At 45.4% G+C, this 20,897-nt stretch overlaps 2 protein-coding genes across 3 annotated transcripts; one reads left to right on the top strand and one right to left on the bottom strand.

Moving 5' to 3' along the window:
• Positions 1 to 597: 597 nt before the first annotated feature.
• itpka (inositol-trisphosphate 3-kinase A) lies at positions 598 to 11,798 on the bottom strand. Of its 2 annotated transcripts, none has more exons than XM_084482527.1 (7): positions 11,096 to 11,798; positions 5,981 to 6,080; positions 5,157 to 5,370; positions 3,058 to 3,262; positions 2,703 to 2,804; positions 2,174 to 2,245; positions 598 to 1,963 (listed from the first exon to the last, which is right to left on the bottom strand). In XM_084482527.1, exons 1-7 carry the CDS (start codon positions 11,540 to 11,542, stop codon positions 1,640 to 1,642), a joined length of 1,464 nt encoding a protein of 487 aa, XP_084338653.1. In that variant the 5' UTR covers positions 11,543 to 11,798; the 3' UTR covers positions 598 to 1,639. The 2 variants fall into 2 exon arrangements, with proteins under 2 accessions (XP_084338653.1, XP_084338654.1); XM_084482528.1 differs by having other exon boundaries at positions 5,981 to 6,077.
• Positions 11,799 to 12,813: 1,015 nt separating this feature from the next.
• ivd (isovaleryl-CoA dehydrogenase) lies at positions 12,814 to 20,129 on the top strand. Its single transcript, XM_084482530.1, has 12 exons — positions 12,814 to 13,035; positions 13,476 to 13,565; positions 13,691 to 13,742; positions 13,827 to 13,996; positions 14,201 to 14,294; positions 15,891 to 16,021; positions 17,003 to 17,099; positions 17,296 to 17,389; positions 17,849 to 17,930; positions 18,061 to 18,165; positions 18,427 to 18,499; positions 18,786 to 20,129. Exons 1-12 carry the CDS (start codon positions 12,904 to 12,906, stop codon positions 18,917 to 18,919), a joined length of 1,254 nt encoding a protein of 417 aa, XP_084338656.1. The 5' UTR covers positions 12,814 to 12,903; the 3' UTR covers positions 18,920 to 20,129.
• The last annotated feature ends 768 nt before the right edge of the window (positions 20,130 to 20,897 follow it).

Genomic DNA, 20,897 nt, shown 5'->3' with positions numbered 1-20,897 from the left:
TATTATTTTTGTCTTTATTTTAAACCAAAAACATGCCAATAATAATGTTTTTTTTTATTGTTTTTAAAGTGCTGGAGTTTATTTGATAAACTTAAGCAGCATGTTTGGATGATGCCCTGCTGGAATTAAGTGTTTACATCGGCAATAGTGTGACGTAACTCACCTGCTGTCGTGAATATAAAGATAGTAAATGGAACTTTAATAATTTGCCGCTGTTCAAGACATTTAAGAGACGTACGATTAGAGGTTGCTGTGGCATATGCTTGTGAAAGAAACGTATACTGAGCATATCCGCAATGTAATGTTTCGAAGGTGAATTATATATTTTTGAATTGGAAAGGGTTCCTCTATACCTTTGGTAGCTTACTGTACTGTGCCACACCCAAACAGAAAATAAACACTTTCTGTGTAATGTGTTATTTACATTCATTTTTTCCACTGAGGTCACTGTGTGGTGATCACTGACTCACTATATTACATATAAATGATTGATTGAAATTAATTAAATTACATTCAATCAAATTGTTAAAAATGGTAGTTATTGTTTGTAGTCACAGCTAATTAGACTGAACCCACCAATAACAAATCAATAAATCATACACTTTACATCTTTTTATTGTTTGATATCCCAGCCAGTGTTTCTAGGAGACTGCAATAGTGTTTTATGTGATGACTGCGGGCAGCTTTGAGTCCTTCACAGAACCTCAGCCTGTCCCCACTCTCCTGCCTGGCCCTCCTAGCTGAAGAAAGGACTACAGTTTGCTGCCTCTTGACAGAATTACCCGAAAGAATATATATCCTGAACAAACCAAAAATCAAGTAAGTAAAGGCTAACTAATTCTAATTGGTCAATCCGTGATTAAAATATCTAAATAAATTTGAAAAACGATTATCACAATGTGTGCAGACCACAGTATACAGTGATGAATGGGTAATGTAGTTATGTGATCTGGTGGGTGGGTGCAAAATTAATATTTAATAATGAATACTTATTCTCAATGTTAATATGTAATTTCACCATAATTATGTACTTAGAATTTAGATATTCAGTCCAAGTCTGGTGTTGAAAACTCTTATGACTCATTTCAAAATAAGAGTTTCCCACCTGCAGTCAGTGAACTGTATGGTACAGGGTTATGGATTCCTCTGATTCTAAACCTGCCCACAAGTGAATAGGTTCTCAGTTTTTCTTTTCTTTTTTATCTTCTGGTATTTCTTGGAGAAGTGATTAACCCAACACTGCTCCTGTACCCGTTCCTAATTCCATAACGTATCATTTACTCTGAACATCAGTTTATTGTAGCTTTGCTCTACCTAAACCACCAGTACTACCTCAGCGCTCTCATCAAACCACGGCCCCTCAGAACATAAAGAACAGCCAGAACCTTCCAGAACACCTCCCAGAACCTTCCAGAAAACCTCCCAGAACCTTCCAGAACACCTCCCAGAACCTTCCAGAACACCTCCCAGAACACTCCAGAACACCTCCCAGAACACTCCAGAACACCTCCCAGAACTCCTCCCAGAACTGCTCCCAGAACTCCTCCCAGAACACTGCAGAACACCTCCCACATCATGAGTACAGGGTTCCTCCCCAGGTTCTCCGGGTAGATCTGCATTTGGGTTTCCTCCTCCAGAGTCACTGAGCGTCCGGGTCCCGGGAGGAGCTCAATGGCTCGCCGGCCCCCGACGCCCGGGTCTCCTCCCCAAGGGACCCCCGGGTCTCCTCCCTGGGGGACCCCCGGGTCTCCTCCCCAGGGGGCCCGCAGTCCACGGCCTCCAGGACCTGGACCAGGTTCTCCAGCCCCCACAGGTAGCCGTCCTCCCGGTTGCCCTCCTGCCAGGGCACGGCATGGCTCAGCGTCTGGCCCTCCGGCAGAGCCGAGGTCTTCCCGAAGTCGATGAGCCAAACCTCAGCGCGGCCCGTGTGGTCGTGGATGAACAGGAGAGAGCTGCCCACGACCTGAGAGAGAGAAATCCCTTCATCACTCATTCATTTATTTTACAGCAGCAGAGCATAAATGTGAATTGGGTTACAGAAATATTTGAGAATATTAAATCACATGCATGTTATAGCATGAGAGAGAGAGAGAGAGAGCCCCGGTCCTTATAAGCCCTGTGCAGATCTCAGTCTTGCATGTCATCAACAGCCCACCTGGCTTGGGTTCCTCACCTCGTGTTTCTTGAAGAACTCTGAGGTCTGCAAGACCTGCTGGATCTCAGCCAGACGGCCCAGGTAGCTCCTCTGTGGGACACACAGAGGAACAGAAAAATAGAGAGCTTCAGATAACAGCTAAGAACAGTTTTAAAACAACCCCTATTTTTAATTTCTTGGCTCTGTTGCTGTGGTTTACTCCCACAGTCCTACTGATAATCTGTCCCAGTTGTTTCTCCCACTGCATGTTTAAGTAGCTGGCTCCTTTGCATAATCCCAAACTCAAACACAGGTCTAGGTATGCACATGTGCGGTCATTCCCTGTCAAATATGACTTGTTCTTGTAAAAGTTGCTCAACAATTCAAATAGCTTAAGGCGGTCTTCTGTTAATCACCAGACCGGGATAAGACCGTTCCTACGATTGGCTCATCAGTGAACGCGATGTTCTGATTCAGGCTGAGTGACAGGTGTATTCTGGGATGCCAGGTAAATAGGTGAGGCACCCTGAGGTGTCTAGTGTGATGGGGAGCAGCGGTCGTCACGCACTACAATACTGTCGTCTTCCTCCACAAAGTCCCTGAAGACTGCGGCGACGTCCTGCTTGTTGTGCGTCTTCTTGAAGTCCGTTCTGCACGTCCCGTCGGCTTTCTGCAGAGACACACAAGTCAGCCCTGGTGGAGCTTATGCCCTGCACTGCCAGCTTCACAGGAGCCTGGTGGTGGTTATTGTTGTATGTAAATTGGGGAACGTGTGTGTGTGTGTGTGTGTGTGTGTGTGTGTGTGTGTGTGTGTGTGTGTGTGTGTGTGTGTGTGTGTGTGTGTGTGTGTGTGTGTGTGTGTGTGTGTGTGTGTGTGTGTGTGTGTGTGTGTGTGTGTGGTCCGTCCGTCCGTCCTCCTGCACCTTGATGCCCTCTATCCTGAAGCCCAGGGTGTGAGTGGAGCTCATGGTCTCCCTCCACTGCATGTAGCGGGGCTTGGTGACGCCCTTCTGGGCATGCTCCAGCGCCGTGGGCCCCTGGCCGTCCACCTCCACCATCTTCTCATACAGGTCCTTCCTCAGCTTGGGCCGGTCCCGCGCCCGCACCAGCTCCTCCTCCAGGTATGTCCTGACACGCAACACTCACTCAGGTTATTGATTTATTCAGATGTTCACCATTTCGGCATTGTAGGGAAAACTGAAGCTATGGATCAGAATGGATGCTAACAGTAGGGTGCTAGCAGAAGGGTGCTAGCAGAAGGGTGCTAACAGTAGGATGCTAGCAGAAGGGTGCTAGCAGAAGGGTGCTAACAGTAGGATTCTAATAGTAGGGTGCAAGCAGAAGGGTGCTAACAGTAGGATGCTAACAGTAGGATGCTAGCAGAAGGGTGCTAGCAGAAGGGTGCTAGCAGAATGCTAACAGAAGGTTGTTAACAGTAAGTAGGGTGCTCAGTACCTGTAAATGTAATGTTACGGAGAGAAAAAAGCAACTGATTCCTTTGCATAGAATATTGATTTTGACGGGCCGTTAGGTATTATTGTGTAAAATCATACAGAAATACAATTGCTGGTCTACTGTGTTTTTCTACTCTCTATTCTGTTTGCCAGCTAACTCGTATTACAAAAGAACATTTATTTGTTTCACTCTCTGAGTTCTCAACTTCCTCTTTCCTGGAGCCGGAGGGTTAGTTTCAAGCGCAGAGGAAACGTCCTCGAACGCAGCGTTTTACAGCCCTGCTGTGAGTGTGTCGGTGGCCGCGTGTGACCGTGCGTACTGCAGGTTATGCAACCGCCACGTCGCTGGGAGTCTCCAGGGACACCCTGCTCTCTGAGCCAGCGGCTGCATGAACCTGCACATCTGCCTGTGCTGCACAACAGCCACACCACTCACACACACACAGCTTCACTGCGCACGTGCACGTGTGTTTGAGTGTGCATGTGTGTGTGTGTGTGTGTGTGTGTGTGTGTGTGTGTGTGTGTGTGTGTGTGTTAAGTTGTGCGTGTGTGTGCACGTGCGTGTTTATGTGTGTACATGTGTGCACATGTAGGTGTGTGTGTGCGTGTTCTGGTTTGCGTTAGTGTAGTGCATGTGTGTGAGTGTGTGTATGTGTGTGTTTGATCCATGTGTGTGTGTGTGTCTGTGGGTGCGAGTGTGTTTAGTTATGTGTTTTTTTGTGTGTGTGTGTGTGTATGTGGGTGCATATGTTGGTTTGCAAGTGTGCGCGTGTGTGTGCGTGAGCGTATGCGTGTGTGTGTGTGTGTGTCTGTGTATGTGTGTCTGACTGCGTGCGCGTGTTATTGTGTGTGTGTGTGTGTGTGTCGGGGCAGGGCACCCTGCCTGCTGAGACAGGAAGTCAACAGTTACAGCAGGTGTTCCACTCAGCAGGGTTCTGTTATTAGCCCGCGACCGCATGTACCTCCAGCAGGGCTCCAGCGAGTGCCTGGAGACGCCCTCACCACGCTGCGCTATACGTTAGCGGCCTCGTACTGCTCGCAATTAAATACCGTAAAGCGAGGTGTGTAGAAATGTTGATGTTGTGGTGGTTGTGTGGGTACGTATGAGATAGATAAATAAAACATTAGCATCCTAACGCATCCTAACAGCACATAAAGAAGGTCTAAACCAGTGATTCTCACCTGGTCCTCTTTAGAAAGAAGCCCATGATTGAACAAATATTTAAATGTTAATTTACGATTCAATGGCTTATAATATTTCAGTAATTTAATCCCCAATAGTTTAAGCTTTTTGTTTACGCAATGTTTTTAACAGTACATGAAAGGATAGTTTATAACTGCAATATTGGTAAATCAATTATTTATTTTTGGGTCGTGAGTGACTTAATGGCTGATGACACATGCTGGTCCGGAGTCTAGACCAGTTGGGAACTGGTCCGGTCTGATCTTAAACAGAAAACCTGAAAAGAGCACCTACATTGAGATTTGTTCTTAAATTAAACGGTGCAGTCTCATGGGCTGAGGCAGCTGTCTCACTATTAATAACCCCTCTTCTTCTTTCTTTTCACCTTATTCCCATTTTGCAGTCCATGACGTTGGGGAGGTCAAAGGTCGCCAGCAGGTCCGTCATGTGTAGGAAGAACTCTCCGTCCTTCTCCACCACCCCCAGGTATTGGGGGGCGAAGGGCTGGAGCGCGTCTCCGCTCAGCTGCTCGAAGCACTGCTTCTCGTTCTCCGAGAACTTCTTCAGGATGCTGCCCTCACCGGCCGCCTTGAAGTTCCCTGTGGAGCAAAGTGAAGCAGTGTTCTCCGTTACTCACCTGTTACTCGGCGTTACTCAGTTACTCGGCAGTGTTACTCAGTGTTACTCAGTTACTCACACGTTACTCACTAGTTACTCAGTATTACTCAATGCTACTCAGCGTTACTCAGCAGTGTTACTCAGTGTTACTTATAGTTACTCAGCGTTACTCAGCATTACTCAGCAGTGTTACTCAGCGTTACTCAGCAGTGTTACTCAGCGTTATTCAGCAGTGTTACTCAGCACTACTCAGCGTTACTGAGCATTACTCAGCGTTACTCAGCAGAATTACTCAGCATTACTCAGCAGTGTTACTCAGAACTACTCAGTGTTACTCAGCATTACTCAGCAGTGTTACTCAGCACTACTCAGTGTTACTGACTGTTACTCAGCATTACTCAGCAGTGTTACTCAGTGTTACTCAGCACTACTCAGTGTTACTGACCGTTACTCAGGATTACTCAGAAGTGTTAGATATCTTGAGATATAGCCTTGGGGTATCTTGATATGAATCGCACTATATCACTAAATCACTAACACTATATCACTGTTATCATTATGATATTATGTTTGAAATGAGCCAGGTCTTACCTTTGTGTCCAGCGAGCTGCACCCAGTTGAGGCGTTTCCTCTGACCGGCGATGAAGGGCCAGTGGACCACAGTCTTCAGCTTCCACCAGGACTTGGTCTGCTGGAGACAGGACAGGACACGATGTCATACAGCAGAATACTACGCAACCTTTTTTATATAATTACTAGTCAATTGAAAAGGCAATTCTTGACATTCTCCTTGGACCTAGACCTCCCTTCCGCACTCTAATTGTCAATTAATTAATTCATTAAGTAGCCACAAAGTCTGATGCTGAGGCCAATCGACTGACTTCTTGGTTGTGTCGATTCCATCAACGGTCTTGCAGCCTTGAAGACATATCCCGAAGACCAACCCACAGGGGGTCATGTGGTCAAAGAGGTGGTTGATGACTTCAGCCAATCAGGTGCAGTAAGTAGAGGACAGGAAACCAAACCCAGCAGAGGGCTGACTCAGCAGGCTCAACAGAAGAAGGCGGTTTCATGTTTAATGCTGAACAGGATGGTCAAACAGAGGTCAGAATAACAGATAAAGATCTGAATGTGACTGAAATGTCGTGTCTGTGGGAACCGATATCTACAATCTAAAAATCTCTTTTCCGCATTACGGGCGAGACGCTGTGGCAAGGTCACGTTCTGCTCAGAGAACAGCAGTAAAGCAGCTGTTTCCCTCCATCTCTACGTTCACTTATTCCCTTCTTTATTGCCTCCGTCTCCCTGTCTCTCCCTCTTTCTTCTTTCTTTCACTTTTTGTATCTTTATTTCTTTCAATTTTCCACTTTCACAATATCTTTCTTATCTTTCATTCAGTATCAAATCTCTCTCTTCCCTTTTAGTTTCTAGTATTCTCTCTCTCACACACACAGGGCGGACACACAGTGACAGCTTGGATGTTTCACAGGAGACAGAGAGCAGAGCTTCACACGTCGTGAGTTCGAGTGGAGCTCGGGGCGGCGTGCCAAGAGAGGAGGAACCTTTGGGGACGCAGAACCAACCAGCGCTTTCACTTCAGCGTTGTGTGGTTGTGTGTGTGTGTGTGTGTGTGTGTGTGTGTGTGTGTGTGTGTGTGTGTGTGTGTGTGTGTGTGCCTGTGTGCGTGGGTGTGTGTTGGGTTGACTGCGTGTGTGTGTGTGTGTGTGTGTGTCTGTGTGTGTGTGCGTGTGTGTGTATAGAGGTGTTTCTATTCCTAGAGGCTGGGGGCTGCAGAGAGGATGACTAACAGCCAAGAGGAGGAGGTCATTGTGTTCCGTCGTGTGCCGTGATTGAAACAGGAAGTCAGGTCCAGGGCAGCAGCCTGGGCTCGCGGCCGAGGGCTCGTGCACGGGGGCTTGTGCACGTGGGCTCGCGCACGTGCCTACAGGGTTTGTTTACACTTCACCCGAGCGAGGAGGGGAGGGGAGAGGCAGCGCTGGGAACAAGTCATTCCCACTCTGTTGTTTGAATGTCAGGACGATGCGGGCCGCTCGGTGCTGTGTTGAGGCCTGCCTGCTGGCCTGTTTACCCACAATATCCAGCGGCGGCGGTGGCGGCCATCCCACGGCCCGCCCTGTGTTGACCTCTCGCTGAATCATTAACTCGCTCACTGATACCTTATCAGCTCACACCGCCTAATGAGACAATCGGATTTGTTTTGAATGCAACTTCAATGTGTTGACTGTGTTATAATCTGATATAGTGAATTACTACTTATTAATTAAATATAACAAAGTGATAATTACTATTTGTACTAGCAGCTCCACCACCACTTTACTCCTCCTTTACTACAACTAAAGCCTGGGAACCCCCCCCCCCCCCCCCACCAAGTTCAGACAGATCTCCACCAGACCTGGCCTAGGCGGGTTCCGGATGAGGGCTGACCAGAGGAGCGTCCAATGGGAGCGCCGTTGAGGCATTTTCACAAACAACCAAATGGCTGCCACTGATGTGTTACATGTTTTGATGCTCTAATTGGTTGAGGGTCCATCCAATTGCGTCCGGAGGCGTTTTGGTCTGCGTTTTGTGATAGAACCCTTGGAAATAATTTGGAATTTGTCTGGTGATGTCAGGCAGCTACAACTACTAATTATAATCGTTATAGTAATCATCATCATCTTAATCATCTCCGTAATGGTTATCATCTACTTCATCATGCTAATGGTTTCCTAGCCACTTGGGTGTGGTGGAGTCTCACCTCAACAGTCTAGTTCAGGCTAGACTGGGCTTTGCTCAGTGAGGCATGCCTTGAGGAGGTTGAGTTTGCTCATGAATGGTTGGGTGAGTCTTGTGTAGTCAAGCCTAACAGCAGAAGGTCTTATGTACCCAACACGTGCTTCTCACAGCGCTGCCCCACGCTGACATCGGAAAATATTCAAATGAGCAGAGAGAATCTTCATAGAGCTGGCCTCGGAGGTCTTCATGTTTCACATCAGCTTGTGAAAGATGAACACATGTTGTTCTGCTTCTTCGTCACGGTCTGTACCTCTGTCTGGTGGAGGGGTAGACATGTAGCCCTGAGAGAGAGAGGTCTGTAGCTCTGTTTGGTGGAGGGGTAGACATGTAGCCCTGAGAGAGAGAGGTCTGTAGCTCTGTTTGGTGGAGGGGTAGACATGTAGCCCTGAGAGAGAGAGGTCTGTAGCTCTGTTTGGTGGAGGGGTGGACATGTAGCCCTGAGAGAGAGAGGTCTGTAGCTCTGTCTGGTGGAGGGGTAGACATGTAGCCCTGAGAGAGAGAGGTCTGTAGCTCTGTTTGGTGGAGGGGTGGACATGTAGCCCTGAGAGAGAGAGGTCTGTAGCTCTGTTTGGTGGAGGGGTGGACATGCAGCAAACACACTCCATCTTACATGAGCGCTAACGTGCAGCTCCGATCCCCTCACGGGCCAACGCCGGGCCGGGCATGCAGACAGCTCAGGAGGGCATCAGGGTTTCCACTCATGGCCAATGATAAACTTCTCTATTCATTAAGGCTCATTTTTATACCATGTCTCTGTTGACCTCAGGAAAGTTCTTTGTCTGAGATTTGTGAGTTCCCAGGAGTGTTTTTCGGTGAATCACTTGGTTAGAAGAATAGCTGAAATGACCTCTTTCTAATGTTCGCCTGCGTAAACACTTTTGACTTCCTGAAGTGGTGACTTGTTAAATGTCAAAGGACGAGGCGTGATGACACTGAAGATAGGTCTCCGCTCTGCGTGGTGAACGCGTGGGCCGGCCGCCTGCCTTCAGCTGGGTTCAAAGACGGCTTCTTTCAGTCAGCGAATAACAACCTAGTATCCATGATTTAATACACACAACGTAGAGGTACATCTGAGCAACCATTAAGCTTATGAGGCTTAATCATGTGTGCACACACTCACACATGCACGCACACACACACACAGACACACACACTCACGTATGCACGCACGCATGCATACACACATACACACACACACACACACACACACACGTATGCACACACTCAGACACACACACACACACACACACACACGTATACACGCACACACACATATGCACACACAAACACACAAGCACATGTATGCACACAAACAAACGCGCACATGTATGCACACAAACAAACACACACACACATACACACACATGTATGCACACAGACACACACACAAACACGCACACACTTAGGAGCGATGTGTATTCAGTCTGTTTAAAGTAGAGTGACAGCAGAATACCTTGTATGGAAAAGCACAAGATGATCTGCAGAACCATGAAGACTCAACGTCTCCTCAAGTCCCAAGCTCAGGTTAAATCTCTAGAGCTGTAAGACCCCCAATCACTTTGTTCAATGATTCATGTGTTCACCTTGAATCATTGATCAATTCTGATGAGACAGAATTTATCAATGTACCTTATCCTCAACATGGATAAACCGAGCAGAAGCCCTCAAACTAAAACTGTCCTTTCAGTTAGTCAATGAACTAAAAGGAAAGTAGTAAAAACGAATTTTAGGAGTAAGATCCAATCAAGAGAGACAGAGCAGGAGAGAACAAATAAGTTGAGTCCTGCAGAAACTGCTCTGTTCTGTTGCTTTAGTCAAATCAAATTCAGTAACTATTTAACTTCTAAATTCAGTAACTCTACTTAACTTCTAAATTCAGTAACTCTATTAAAGTTCTTGAATTCATTAGTCACCAAAACTCAGTTTAACATTGAAACCTCAAGGCCAGATATTGAAAGGTCAAAGACCAAGCTGGACATTCACACTGTTGATCAGACCGCCTCAAAGACGTATTTATCAGGCAAGAATGCCGAAGTCAAACAGGTCCACCCTGAAGGTGTATTGATTCAAAAGCCGAGCCTTCGCTCAGGCGTTGTGTGCTGAGGGAGATCCGCCTTATCAAGATGTTGATTCTGCCCTGAGCAGAATTGCTGTTTTGCTATTGGCTCCTTTGTTGCTGCTTTGGCTCCGTGACAGTAAATGCTGACAACAACCTTTCAGACGTTTGGTGTCATTTGATGCAGACGAGAAAGGGGAGTTACCTCTTTGGAATAAAGCACAACAAAATATTTTTTTTCTTGGCATGTAGGGCAATAGCGCCAGTAAATATCCAAGTAACTACAAACAGCCAGTTGGTTAGAAACGATTCTCCCTCTGCCTCAGCAGTCTTCACTACTTTGGGTTCATGTCAGTGTTTTGGTCTGTAACAGCTGAACTCAACTGTTTCAATGTACTCCGGCATCTCCCTATTCTCAAGAGGGAGCACAATGTTATGTTAAAGTTTACTTGATCTAGTAACACAATCACACAGGCGGGTCACCACAGATAAGACCTGTTGAGTCATGTTGATACTGAGTTAGTCACGACTGCTATGGGAGACATCAAGGAAAAGTCTCAAGTCTGCAAACCTTTCCCAATGTTTTGGCTCCCATATTTAAAGGCATTAGTTTTGTGAGGTCAAAAAGCAGGTATGTATGTATATATATATATATATATATATATATATATATATATATATATATACACATAGCCAAATTAATATGGTTTCCATATTTATTGTGAAGAGCACTTCATGTATGAGGGGCAGTAGTTGTTTTTTAATAGTAAGGCCTGCATAAAAACTGCATAAAAAATCTTTAAAACTCCGATATTCGGACTAGTGACTTCTGGGAGGAGAACCGCTCGACTCACCTCACCGCTCTCCACTCCACCAAGGTGCTCCAACGTGATGATGCCTTTGCTCTCGCTGTCACTCAGGATGTCATCCTCCGACTCCACCACGGAGGAACCCGTCGACGAGATGGACGAGTTGGAGAGTTTCCTCCTCAGCGGCCCCTCCACCACCTCGTCCCAGTCGCCCTGTTGCATCTCCCGGGAGGCGCCGCACCCCTCCGGGGTGATGGTCACCTGCGGCACCCGGCGCTCCTCCGTGCGCACCGTGGGGGCTGAGGGTGGAGCGCCGGACGGGGGAGAGCGGCGTGCTGCCTTCCTCTGACTCTGAGCTGTTGCTGTTTCACTTTGGAGTTCATTGCAAACCTCGGTGGACTTACCACATTGCTTGCGCTCCAGACGGGAGCCGTCGTTGCTTATCCCCGCCACAGCCTCCTTCGAGGTCCGTCTCCGCTGCTGCTTCGGCATTCGGTCGATCGGTCCACCGCGAGTCGGTACTCAGTAAGTATTCATGCAGAGTGTTCCCGCGTCCTGTTAAACGTGGACATGCTCAGTAAGTTCAAGCGTAAGAGTCTACGTTTGGGTATTCCTTCGGGGCTCCGCAGCGAGCCATGAGCCCTGTTTGGGTCGATTCCCCGGACTGTAGCTTCCGACCCGAGCCGTTCCGAGCTGATGACTGGTGCGCTGCTGGTAGGCGCTGGGGGACCCCCTCTCTGGTCCGGCCCTATCTGCTCCGGTCCTCCCCCCCCCCCCCCCCCCCCCCCCCTCCCCCCGAAGTACACAGCGGGCTGTGGGCCAGTCTACACGCACTGTGCGTGGTTGGCTGTAGGAGTCTTCCGTATTTCAATTCGCTTTTTCGCTTCCTGACTAAGTAAAAGCAACTAGTTGACTGAATTATGTCGTTACTTCCTCATTCTGCTTCTGTACATTAGGACTTTTGGGCTTTTCCACCCGACCACAACACAGTCCTCGTTGGGAATCTAAAGCAGTTCTCTGTCCAAAACCAGACTAATAAATATATTTAATGCAAGATTTGTAATTTCAATGACCCGAAGTGTAAATAATATTTCACAAATTTAGATTAAATTACGTAGCATTTGGCACCGAAAACATTACAACAGATATAGCAAGAGGCGGAAAAAGCTTTGGTTTGTGTTTTTAATAAATAAGACTCGCGTTTCATTGAACCAGCAGGATGTTTTTCATGAACCGCCGAGGTGCGCTCTACTCAGACAGAGGGCTGGCCAGGACAATGTGCGCCACTTTACTGACCCCTGCTGGTGAGATCTGAATTGCCATTGGCCTTTTCAGAGCAAATCGACTGAGCATTTTTTTCTTCATTAGGATAAAAAGCACGGAGACAAGTCTATTATGCGATTCAGAAAGGCGGGCCTTTTTTGAAACCGGGCATTTAGACAATTCAAAAGGCATAATTCTTTAGCGAATAAATACCTCGGGCAATAGTTTTAATTTAATTTAAGTATGACAAAGTGAACAGTCCTCGGAATTAAAACTTCTTTAAAGAAGGCAAGAAGGCGTCTGGCTTTACACCAGCATATATTTTGCATATTTAAAGAAACTTTTGGAGGGTCCTGTTAATCCCACGATCCACCCGCCAGTCCAGTGGGGGCAGTAATGTACCGATAAGACGGGAGTTCACGTCCAATAAATAGAGAAGACGATAACAAAACATTTATTTTTGATGACGTAGAGACTTGTGGGCGTGGCCATCAGAACAAGCGGAGGGCAAGTGACGAAAGAGTTGTGTTATCAAACGACTTTACTTCTGTTCGGCCCACCGCACTACTGTCGCTCTACAGGCCGGAGATATGTTCGCCCTACGAAGCCTCTCTCGTCTCGGGTCGAGACTTTCAGTCACCGCTCTGGCGAGAAGAGGATGCTCCGGTGCCGCCATGGCGGTGGACGACGTGGTGAACGGACTGACCGAGGATCAGATCCAGGTTAGCAGGCGAGCCGCGGTCGGAGGGTTGCAGTAACGCCGCTTTCTGCAGCTCAATGCAGACATGTGTGGAGCGACCTACTGCTGTACTCTGGGTTCACTTCTGTCCTTCGGGACGTGGGTGCAAAACGGGGGACTGTTGTCCAAGAGCGTACGTTTTCATGCGTAACGCGACGTGACCCCTGACCCAATTTATTACATCACAGTCTCAATGTTGTGAATTCTTGTTTGTTCTTTCGTTGTTTGACGCGTTCAAGAAGCAATAGCATCAGGAAGGAGGTCCGAGGTCACATTGGGGACGTGTTGCTTCCTACATGTGTACCCCCAAACTGTTGTGAAGGCAATGGATATAACATGTACCCTACCTTTTATAGGTATATGGTATGTCGTTACACATAGTGATAGTAGTTATTGATACATATTTTTCATGTTTTTGCACAGCTTCGAAATTCGGTTCGTAAATTTTTGGCGGAAAAGCTCGCCCCTTATGCAGACGAAATCGACAAGACAAACGAATTTCCTGGAATGCGAGTAAGTTATGACCTTGCCTCTAATATTGAACTCAGTATTTGTAACCTGACAGTAGCACAATACCAGATATTTAGCATTTTGTTAATTTTGTTAATTAATATTATCAACTTACATTCTCTCACCAGGAATACTGGAAAGACATGGGGGAGATGGGTTTGCTCGGCATCACTGCTCCAGGTATTTGGGCAGAGGGGAGAGAAACTGGGTTTGTCTGGGATCTCGGATGGGCAGCAGTGGTTCACACACTGTGCTTGTTTTCAGTGGAGTACGGGGGAACCGGGCTGGGCTACCTGGAGCACGTCATTGTGATGGAGGAGATGTCCCGTGTGTCTGCAGCCATAGCTCTAAGTTACGGAGCCCACTCCAACCTCTGTGTCAATCAGCTGGTGCGCCATGGCAACGAGGAGCAGAAGGAGAAGTATATGCCTAAGGTCAGCCTCCATTTGTCTGGGTATTAACCGTTCTAAACGAGGGTACTATTGTGTCCATAGATTAGGGCTGCACAAATCATTGCGAATCGCAATTTTGACCTCATAAGGCTAATCCTGTACTTAATGGGCGATGTATCATGCGAACGGCTTCTGGAGGGTCTACCACGTTCCAGATGTTTCTAATTGTTTTGTTACTGCTGACAGCTGGTGACAGGAGAGCATGTAGGGGCCTTGGCTATGAGCGAGCCCAACGCCGGCTCCGACGTCGTGTCCATGAAGCTGAAAGCTGAGAAAAAAGGTGGCTCCTCAAAGTTTCATCAACTCAGCTAAGTTTATGTTTGTATGCACACCCAGAGATGTGCATGGAGAAAAACATTCCTTTATAGCGCTGAGAACATATGTAGTACAATCCCAGCATGCTCTCCAGCTGAATCGAAAGAGCTTCGGTCGATTGCCTATTCTTAGTGCTGGGCGGTATAACGGTTCACACATTTCGTTATGATATGAATTTTTAATGTACCGCAATACTGGCATTTGATTACACAACATTTGGAACGCTGCGCCGCACGACTGTTTCAAACGGGACCTTTTTCAACGTTGCACTTCTAAACACGCATTGGTACGACTGTGTGCGGCATCACTTACTTGATGTTGTTTTGATTGAAGATCGGCAGGTGTGTGTGTGTGTGTGTGTGTGTGTGTGTGTGTGTGTGTGTGTGTGTGTGTGTGTGTGTGTGTGTGTGTGTGTGTGTGTGTGTGTGTGTGTGTGTGTGTGTGTGTGTGTGTGTGTGTGTGTGTGGCAAGCGTATGCGATTTCAAAGTAACAAACCAACTCAAAGCCGATGCATGCATCCAAAACTATTTGTTCAAAACCAAATAAACAAATCAAAAACAGCGTCACTTATTCGCTTCAAATACTTTATTTTATTTTCAAAACTTGGGAATTAATACGGCGCAGTACCGAGCGGTTAAAAACAATGTTGGCGTCTCTTGTGGCTGCCTTGCGCACCTGCGTTATATTACTTAATATTACGTTGGAAGTTATGTTTTAAACCCTGCCATGCACGCAAGTGTAAACGAGAGCAGCATAGCTGCGTGACTGCCTGCTTTCAGCGTGTATTTTTATTTATTTTTAATTAATCGTTTAGTTATAAAATTAGTCCTGAGTGGCAGCACTATCCTCATCGTCATCCGCTTATCTGGGGTCGGGTCGCGGGGGCAGCAGCTCAAGCAGGGGGCCCCAGACTTCCCTTTCCCGGGCCACATTGACCAGCTCTGACAGGGGGATCCCGAGGCGTTCCCAGGCCAGTGTTGAGATATAATCTCTCCACCTAGTCCTGGGTCTTCCCTGGGGTCTCCTCCCCACTGGTCGTGCCTGGAACACCTCCCAAGGGAGGCGTCCAGTGGGCATACTTACCAGATGCCCAAACCACCTCAACTGACTCCTCATGGCAGCACTAGTGAACACCTAATTATGCATGGAAAAAAAATATTGTCATATACCATGAAACCGTTCATCAATTTTTGGTCATACCACCCAGCACTACCTATTCTCATTCAAATCATATAAAATTTAGTGTATAAAGGAGGATTCTCCTATTGTGTATATGAGTAAACAATCCCCAAACGAGTTACCTCTACGGATAAATGCCAAACGTTCGTAGAGGTCAAGAGAGGTGGGATTAAAATATAATAATTATTTTATTCTTTTACTTACTAATTTAGTAACAGAATCTGTGTTCAAACGTTACAGTTGGGACTCGAGCAGTGTATTGCTTTCCATCACAATGCTCTTCTATGTACATTTCAGATGCCCACAAAGAAACGACTTTAATTAGATGTTCATGTAGTGTTTCCTAACTCTTCTTGGGCTTGTGTCTCCGATGTTTCTCAGGGGACTACTATGTTTTGAACGGCAACAAGTTTTGGATCACAAACGGGCCGGACGCAGACGTGCTCATCGTTTACGGGAAGACGAACCCAGCAGCCCATCAGAAAGGCATCACTGCCTTCATCATTGAAAAGGTATCAACACTTCCAGAGCAAAACGTCCCAGAATACTCAGAAGAGGCCTGCCATGCATTGTTTTTAATTAAATGTAGTTTAAAGGTGAAATGTGTAGGCTTTAGTGGCGAGGTTGCAGATTGCAACCAACTGAATGCGCCCCCCCTTCACCTCCCCCCTTCACCTCCCTTCACCCATCTCTTTCCAATGATGTAGGAGAAGCTATGGTGGCCTGTAAGGGGCCAGTAGGTACTTCCAAAATGATTTTCTAATCTACAAAACAATCGAATAGCCAAGGTTCCTGGATGGATTTATAAATTGTAATTATTTAGTCTGTAGAACTATAGGTCAAAGCTTACACTCAAGAAGACGATTATAATTGTTAAATGTTCAGCTTTGTGGTAGGTATTTTATTACTACCATTTGTCCGACCTGGGCTACTGCAGAAACATGACGGCCTCTGTTGAAGAGATCCTGCCTCCTCATCTAGATATAAAGGGCTTGTTCTAAGGTGACGAAATAGCATGTTCCTATTTTCATAGGATTATAAACTAATAAAAAGATAGAATATTATATTCCATTTCTGAAGTACGTTCCGCGAGAGACCATTCAATTTTACACAGTCCACCTAACTTAATTAAATGCTTTGTTTGAACTAGATGGGAAAACATAGTTTAGCATGCTATGAACAGTTTGAATTAAGTCATTTTCTTTTTTACCCATTTGCTTTGTTATTGTGACCGTGCATACATTTTTCTCAGTAAAGTAATTAATGAACTGTAAATTTGCATCTTCCACCAACATGAGCTTCAAATGTGTACTATCATCACATCTCGCTTGTAGTGCTGAAGCTCAACTGCCTGGTGTGTGTGTGTGTGTGTGTGTGTGTGTGTGTGTGTGTGTGTGTGTGTGTGTGTGTGTGTGTGTGTGTGTGTGTGTGTGTGTGTGTGTGTGTGTGTGTGTGTGTGTGTGTGTGTGTGTGTGTGTGTGTGTTTTTTACAGGGCATGCCAGGTTTCTCCACAGCACAAAAGTTGGACAAGCTGGGCATGAGGGGATCCAACACCTGTGAGCTGCTCTTTGAAGACTGCAAGGTTCCAGGTGTGTGTGTCCGCCCCCAGTTGTTCTTGGTGTCCTTTGATGAGCTCTGATCTAAAGAGTTGAAATGCAGTGGAGAATGAAACGGCATGGGAGTGTATTTCCAAAACACAAAACCATCACCTTCATGCATCACGTGCCATCTGATTTGTATCCATGTATGTATTTGTATCCATGTATTTGTATCCGTCTATTTCAGAGAAGAACGTGCTTGGGCCTCTTAACAAAGGTGTGTATGTGATGATGAGTGGCCTGGACATAGAGAGACTCGTACTCTCAGCAGGACCAATCGGGTGAGCTCATCACTGGACATTGCAACACAGCAGTAGGCAGTACATCTATTGCAACACTCTTTTGTTCAAACTATACGATTTCACTGGAAACTTATTTCAAGTGTCCATCCACCCACGGCCTCTTCAACCCACAGATTTAGTTCTCTAAAAAATCCATTTCGTCTTTGGAGACAAGTGGTGGTTGGAGCTCCTGCCCAGCATTCAGTGAGAGAGAAGTGGGAGCTTTAGAAGTTGTAGTGGTGACAGAGAGAAAAAAGAAATAGGTTCTGGATGGTATCGGCACGTACTTAGGGTTGCAGGATCGGAATTGAAAAGGTGATCTTGTGCCATCCGTAATGTGTACTTCTAAAGTAGCTCATAAGGTCCAATCCTTGATGTTTTTGTTTGTTCATACTAAAATGTGTATATAGATAGATAGTAATATTTCGACTTTTGTACTATTTTCCACGATTTTCCTAGCATCATGCAAGCGGTGTTGGACTTTTCTGTGCCCTACCTCCACGTCAGGGAGGCGTTTGGGCAGAAGATTGGACATTTTCAGGTATCCACTTCAGACCTGCCTCGTCAGTGCTAACTACTTCACGCTGATCCCATTTAGATCGGATGTACCATCAATTTAGTGCTGTGAATTTGAGGAAATTAAAGTAACGTTTTCTATTCTCTATTTTCAGTTGATGCAAGGAAAGATGGCAGACATGTACACGCGGTTGAGCTGCTGTCGGCAGTACCTCTACAATGTGGCCCGAGCTTGTGACCAAGGACACTTCAGCGCCATGGTGAGGGCACAGTTCAGGGTTTAATCAAACACAAATACTTAGCTTTAGCTTGTTGCTCTTCACATTATTTGCATCATTGGCAAATGTACCATCTTTCATACATTTCAGACTAGGGTCTGGTAACTACTAAAAATGTTAACAGAACATGGCATGGACATTTGTTGAAGATGTCCCAGTGCATGACTGTGTGAATATGTATTTATGTACATATATTATTCCTCGATGCATCCAGTAACGGTATTGATTTCGCTGTCCTTGCAGGACTGTGCTGGAGTGATCTTATATTGTGCTGAGAATGCGACTCAGGTTGCATTGGATGGCATTCAGTGTCTCGGTAAGCTTTTTAGGGTGACGATTGGGAGAATGTGCCAGGGATCACTAAAACAAGCCCACTCTTTATAAAAAGAAAATATGCTGTTAATAAAACTGAAACTGTGTTATAAGTGTAGAAGCATGTTGGGTTTTTAAATATTTTTTTTTTTGTTTTAATTTTTGAGAGTTTAGTGTCTAGGGTGTAAAAAACATAAACCACAAAAAGTAGAAGTATTGAACATTGTTATTAAAGAGGACTGCTGATGTTGCTGCTGATGTTTTCACCGATCACTCTTGTTCTGTTCCAGGCGGGAACGGCTACATCAACGACTACCCAATGGGCCGCTTCCTCAGAGACGCCAAGTTGTACGAAATCGGCGCCGGCACGAGTGAGGTCCGCAGGCTGATCATTGGACGAGCCTTTAACGCCATGTACAAGTAGGGCTGGAGCGGCCGTCTATGGAGCGAGCCCCACACCCTGGCTGGACTGGACACACACTCATTACACAACCCCACGCCTTATGATTCTGTCTCCTCAAGCTTACCCGGTCACTTTTCAATACAGGATTAGATCGGACCAGACTTCATGTTTTAATGAAATTGACTATTTTGTTGTGTAATATACGGTTGATTTGTTGATTTGCTCTCCATTTATTGACATCTCTGCTGCTGATATTTTTGCCGGACGTTTTCATGTACCCAGTCGGTTCCGCAGAAGTCAAGCTGTTGTTTTCATCAAATGGAAAGGATGCATTTTTTGTCAAACTTGTAAACTGAAAGTAATGTCTGATGCAATATTTGTGGCACTAATGAAACTCCGCCCAGAAGATACTGGACCAGTGAAAGGATAAATACATAACATTATACTATTTGTTGTTCTGAATACTTCTGGCTCGAGGTTGTGGAACATCCATATGTATGGAGAACCAATCATACATGTTTTATTTCCAAGTGTAGACTTGGAGTGTACAGTCGATTTTTGGAAATCAATAGTAATGTATGTTATTTCTGTCATTTGGATCTTCCTGAGCTGAGGTTTTGTTTCTGATTTCACAAGGGAGACCTGGGTACATGAAGACGGTAGATGAGCAATATGATATTGAATATGAACATAAGCTAATATAACCAGAAGAGTGTCATGTGTCCAAATGAACATTGCCTATTGTAGGCTCCTGAAAATATTGTGTAGAAATCTTTGTTAATTTCTAGAGCAAACATAAATGGTTGAACTAAAACAGATTTTTAACACTTTGCCATCATCTCCTTCCTAGAGGATGTTGTGCTTTCTCTTTTCTGACTGTCGTAGTTTGTTTGAATTGAAATAAAAAAGGCTAAAAGCAGTCCCAGTGAATGTGTTTACCTACCTTAACAATGGGCTTCCTGCATACCTCTACCCCAAATAGTGTATGAAAAGCACATCAACTGATCTGAGACATGCTAAATATGATGGTCTGAAAACTAACAACTAACATCCAAGAACTGGAAGAGAAGGGGCACGTAAAGGAAAGATTCAATGACTGTTCTGTTTTCAGAACACTGAAGATGCGATCTGAATCACATTTGTGTGTTTACTAACATTTCTTGCTGTTTGAATTTATTGGGGGGGAAACAATATTGCATATTTTCACTTTACTTTTGAAACAAGCAAGTAAATGTTTTTCACTGGAGCAATAATAATCTGTTTGTTTCATTGGCGTAGCCAGTTCTGGTGGGACATTCTAGTCATGCACCCTCTGTCAGCTATCGCAGTCCAATCAAATGCTTGTACTTGGTTAATTTAAAGGTCCCATTTTAACGGCATTTTAACGGCTTGTAATGGCTAATCACACTCACACCTGGTGGTATAATATGGGACCTTTAAATTGACCGCCTATCAGTGTATAAGACCTTCCATCTCAAACACACACTTAAGTGTGCTGAGCTCCCCACCACCCCAGCCTCCACATGCTTTGGCTCTGCTCTGTATCGCATACAACCTACACAATGGGATGAGATGTCACTCTACCCCATGGGGGATTGTTAAGGGCTCCCTGTTGTCAAACGTTAGCATGCTGTTGGTATTCTGTATCTGACATCTGTATGTCAGCAGGCAGCACCAGGAAAGAGTGGAGCCATACCGCCAAACTAAAGTGTGTGACCATTTTATGAAATAAATTCAATCTAAAACATGAGTGATTCCTGGCAGAACTAGTTTTAAAGAGTTGTTTGCTATGTAGGATCAAATTCAATTCATTGACACAGTTTTCTGCACATCTTTGAATTGTTAATCTGTTCAAGATTGTTTATCATCATGATCTGAAATCCCTTTATTGTACACATAATCTCTGATTCATGTAAAAATCAAAAATGTTTTTGATAGACTTTAATAGTATTCAATGTTGCCCCATATACTTCATTAATGCTCTGCTCCTACTTGTGTT

The sequence above is a fragment of the Micromesistius poutassou genome (genome assembly GCF_964030765.1).
Source record: "Micromesistius poutassou genome assembly, chromosome: 17".
Taxonomy (NCBI): domain Eukaryota; kingdom Metazoa; phylum Chordata; class Actinopteri; order Gadiformes; family Gadidae; genus Micromesistius; species Micromesistius poutassou.
The sequence above is the reverse complement of the archived record's forward strand: the minus strand, read 5'-3'. Positions and strand labels throughout refer to the sequence as shown.